Source organism: Nomascus leucogenys, chromosome 12, assembly GCF_006542625.1.
Source record: "Nomascus leucogenys isolate Asia chromosome 12, Asia_NLE_v1, whole genome shotgun sequence".
Taxonomy (NCBI): Eukaryota; Metazoa; Chordata; class Mammalia; order Primates; family Hylobatidae; genus Nomascus; species Nomascus leucogenys.
In genome coordinates this window covers 83,009,052-83,012,783 of record NC_044392.1, presented here as the reverse complement: position 1 = coordinate 83,012,783, position 3,732 = coordinate 83,009,052, and the positions used below count along the sequence as shown (strand labels likewise).

General features: G+C 40.6%; 1 protein-coding gene across 1 annotated transcript; it reads left to right on the top strand.

Annotated features, from left to right (window-relative positions):
• Positions 1 to 1,110: 1,110 nt before the first annotated feature.
• Positions 1,111 to 2,674, top strand: LOC100603153 (endoplasmin-like). The gene is given in 2 exon segments (XM_030825050.1): positions 1,111 to 2,414; positions 2,534 to 2,674. Coding segments are annotated over 2 exon segments (1,275 nt in total). The 5' UTR covers positions 1,111 to 1,280.
• Positions 2,675 to 3,732: the final 1,058 nt, after the last annotated feature.

The window sequence follows — 3,732 nt, the reverse complement described above, 5'->3', positions numbered from 1 at the left end:
ATGATTGGTTTTGAAATATGAGGACATGAGATTTGGAGGGGCCAGGGGCAAAATGAGATGGTTTGGCTCTGTGTCCCCACCCAAATCTCATCTTGAATTGTACTCCCATAATTCCCACGTGTTGTTGGAGGGACATGGTGGGAGATAATTTTAATCATGGAGGCAGTTACCTCCTTACTGGTCTCCTGGTAGTGAATCAGTCTCATGAGATCTGATGGTTTTATCAGGGGTTTCCACTTTTGCATCTTCCTCATTTTCTCTTGCCACTGCCCTGTAAGAAGTGCCTTTCACCTCCCGCCATGATTCTGGGGCCTCCCCAGCTATGTGGAACTGTAAGTCCAATAAAACCTCTTTTTCAGCCAGGCATAGTGGCTCACCCCTATAATCCCAGCACTTTGGGAGGCTGAGGCGGGCAGATCACAAGGTCAAGAGATCGAGACCATTCTGGCCAACATGGTGAAACCCCATCTCTACTAAAAATACAGAAATTAGCTGGGCGTGGTGGTGTGTGCCTGTAATCCTAACAACTCAGGAGGCTGAGGCAGGAGAACTGCTTGAACCTGGGAAGCGGAGATTGCAGTGAGCCAAGATCACACCACTGCACTCCAGCCTGGTGACAGAGTGAGACTCCATCTCAAAAACAGACAAAACTCTCTTTTTCTTCCTAGTCTTGGGTATGTCTTTACCAGCAGCGTGAAAACGGACTAATACTGACCCACACACTCACTGCATCACTGATGCTGAGTAGGAATGGTGGGAGGAGCACGGAATGCCTCCTTCCAATCAGGGTATTTTCAGTCTTTTCTGTGGTCAGAAACTTTTTGAGGATCCAGGATTTCAAAGCAAAGAGGCGCTGAGGCCAACATTGAAATGGTTGCTCCACCCTTTCCACTCCTCCTCCTACAAAATTCCACAGCTTGGTCTCCACGTTTCATTCTTATTCCTTGACAGGGATACAACACTACACTAACCTTTTTTGGCTATAACTTGTGTCATGTAAATGGCAAAATGCAGGTGAATACTGTGCTACCTGGAATGGAGATTTTCAAGGTGCTAATGGGGAAATTAAAATTATAGCCTGAGGTGGGCAGACTGTGCGGCTGGAGCAAGGCTGAAACTGTTGAGGAGCCCATGGAGGAAGAAGCAGCAGCAAAAGAAGATAAAGAAGAATCTGATGATGAAGCTGCAGTAGAGAAAGAAAAAGAAGAAAAGAAATCAGAGACTAAAAAAGTAGAAAAAACTGTCTGGGACTGGGAACTTATGAATGATATCAAACCAATATGGCAGAGACCATCAAAAGTAGTAAAAAAAAAAAAAAAAAAGTAGAAGATGAATACAAAGCTTTTTACAAATCATCTTCAAAGGAAAGTGATGACCCCATGGCTTATATTCACTTTACTGCTGAAGGGGAAGTTACCTTCAAATCAATTTTATTTGTACCCACATCTGATCCATGTGGTCTATTTGATGCATATGGATCTAAAAAGAGTGATTACATTAAGCTCTATGTGCTCTGTGTATTCATCACAGACGACTTCCATGATATGATGCCTAAGTACCTTAATTTTGTCAAGGGTGTGGTGGACTCAGATGATCTCCCCTTGAATGTTTCCCTTGAGACTCTTCAGCAACATAAACTGCTTAAGGATATTAGGAAGAAGCTTGTTTGTAAAACTCTGGACATGATCAAGAAGACTGCTGATGAGAAATACAATGATACTTTTTGGAAAGAATTTGGTACCAACATCAAGCTTGGTATGATTGAAGACCACTCCAATCAAACATGTCTTGCTAAACTTCTTATGTTCCAGTCTTCTCATCAACCAACTGACATTACTACCCTAGACCAGTATGTGGAAAGAATGAAGGGAAAACAAGACAAAATCTACTTCATGGCTGGATCCAGCAGAAAAGAGGCTGAATCTTCTCCATTTGTTGAACGACTTCTGAAAAAAGGCTATGAAGTTATTTACCTCACAGAACCTGTGGGTGAATACTGCATTCAGGCCCTTCCCAAATTTGATGGGAAGAGGTTCCAGAATGTTGTCAAGGAAGAAATGAAGTTTGATGAAAGTGAGAAAACTAAGGAGAGTCATGAAGCAGTTGAGAAAGAATTTGAGCCTCTGCTCAATTGGATGAAAGATAAAGCCCTTAAGGACAAAATTGAGAAGGCTGTGGTGTCTCAGCACCTGACAGAATCTCCGTGTACTTTGGTGGCCAGCCAGTACAGACGGTCTGGCAACATGGAGAGAATCATGAAAGCACAAGCGTACCAAACAAGCAAGGGCAGCTCTACAAATTACTATGCAAGTCAGAAGAAAACATTTGAAATCAATCCCAGACACCTGCTGATCAGAGACACACTTCGATGAATTAAGGAAGGTGAAGATGATAAAATAGTTTTGGTTCTTGCTGTGGTTTTGTGTGAAACAGCAACACTTCAGTCAGGATATCTTTTACCAGACACTAAAGCATATGGAGACAGAATAGAAAGAATGCTTCGCTCAGTTTGAACATTGACCCTGATGCAAAGGTGGAAGAAGAACCCAAAGAAGAACCTGAAGACACAACAGAAGACACGGAGCAAGATGAAGATGAAGAAATGGATGTAGGAACAGATGAAGAACAACAAGAAACAGCAAAGGAATCTACAACTGAAAAAGATAAACTGTAAATTATACTCTCACTGTTTGGATCTTGTGTGGAGAGGGAATGTGGAATTTAAGTCATTTCTTTTGGGAGAGACTTGTTTTGGATGCTCCCCACAGACCCTTTCTCCTCTGCACTGTAAAGTGTGGGATTATGGGTCACAGGAAGAAGTGGGTTTTTTAGTTGAATTTCTTTAACATTCCTCATGTATGTTAAATTTGTACTGTTAAACTGACCATTCTTGATGTAAAATCTTGTCATGTGTATAAAAATATAAAAGATTTCCCCCCTAAAAAAAATTACAGCGTGAAATTGCAAGGGGCTTCAAGATAGTTTAAAATCCTCTCCACTATTTACTCCGTCTTTAAAAAAATGCTTCAGACTGTGGGAAAACAAAAGTGGCTCTCTGTAATTCCTGGATATGGCAGTTGAGTAGGAAATGTGGCTTCAAGGGGACCAAATTTAGAAGTAATTGAAGAGGTAGCACCATCTAACTGATGGAGGATCCAACTGGATTTTCTGTTCCTTCATCCATTGAGTTGGCTTGACACTTCCCTTCTCGATGCTTTCGTTTGATTTGTTGTAAAATGAGAGTCACGCTACTAGATAATCTCCAAAGACCTGTATAAGAATCTATGAAATATTTTTTTAGATGTTGAAATATTTTTAGACTTTGCACAATTATTAGATGTATTGAGATACCTGATAAATATATTTATTAATAAAATGGTATAGGCAAAGAGCATAGACAGATGATTCATAAGAAAAAATACACATTATTAATGAACATTTCCAAAGGTCATTTTTACTAATAATCACAATTTTGTACTTATCCCAACAATATGTATTTTTTAAAAACAGTTCACACTAAAAAGTCATATGGACAGTGTTGAGATAATCTTGTTTGCTTGGAAGGTCATGGAGATGCAGATAAACCTCTAAATCCAGCAGGGTCTAAGCAGGATGGGGACTTGATTTTTTGCAGCCTGCTCCACCCATTGACTTTTGTGATAGACTCGGTTAGTTTTGTCTGCCTGCTTTCTGGGTCCTTTTCTTCTACTGTCAGCACTCCCCAGGTAGCCA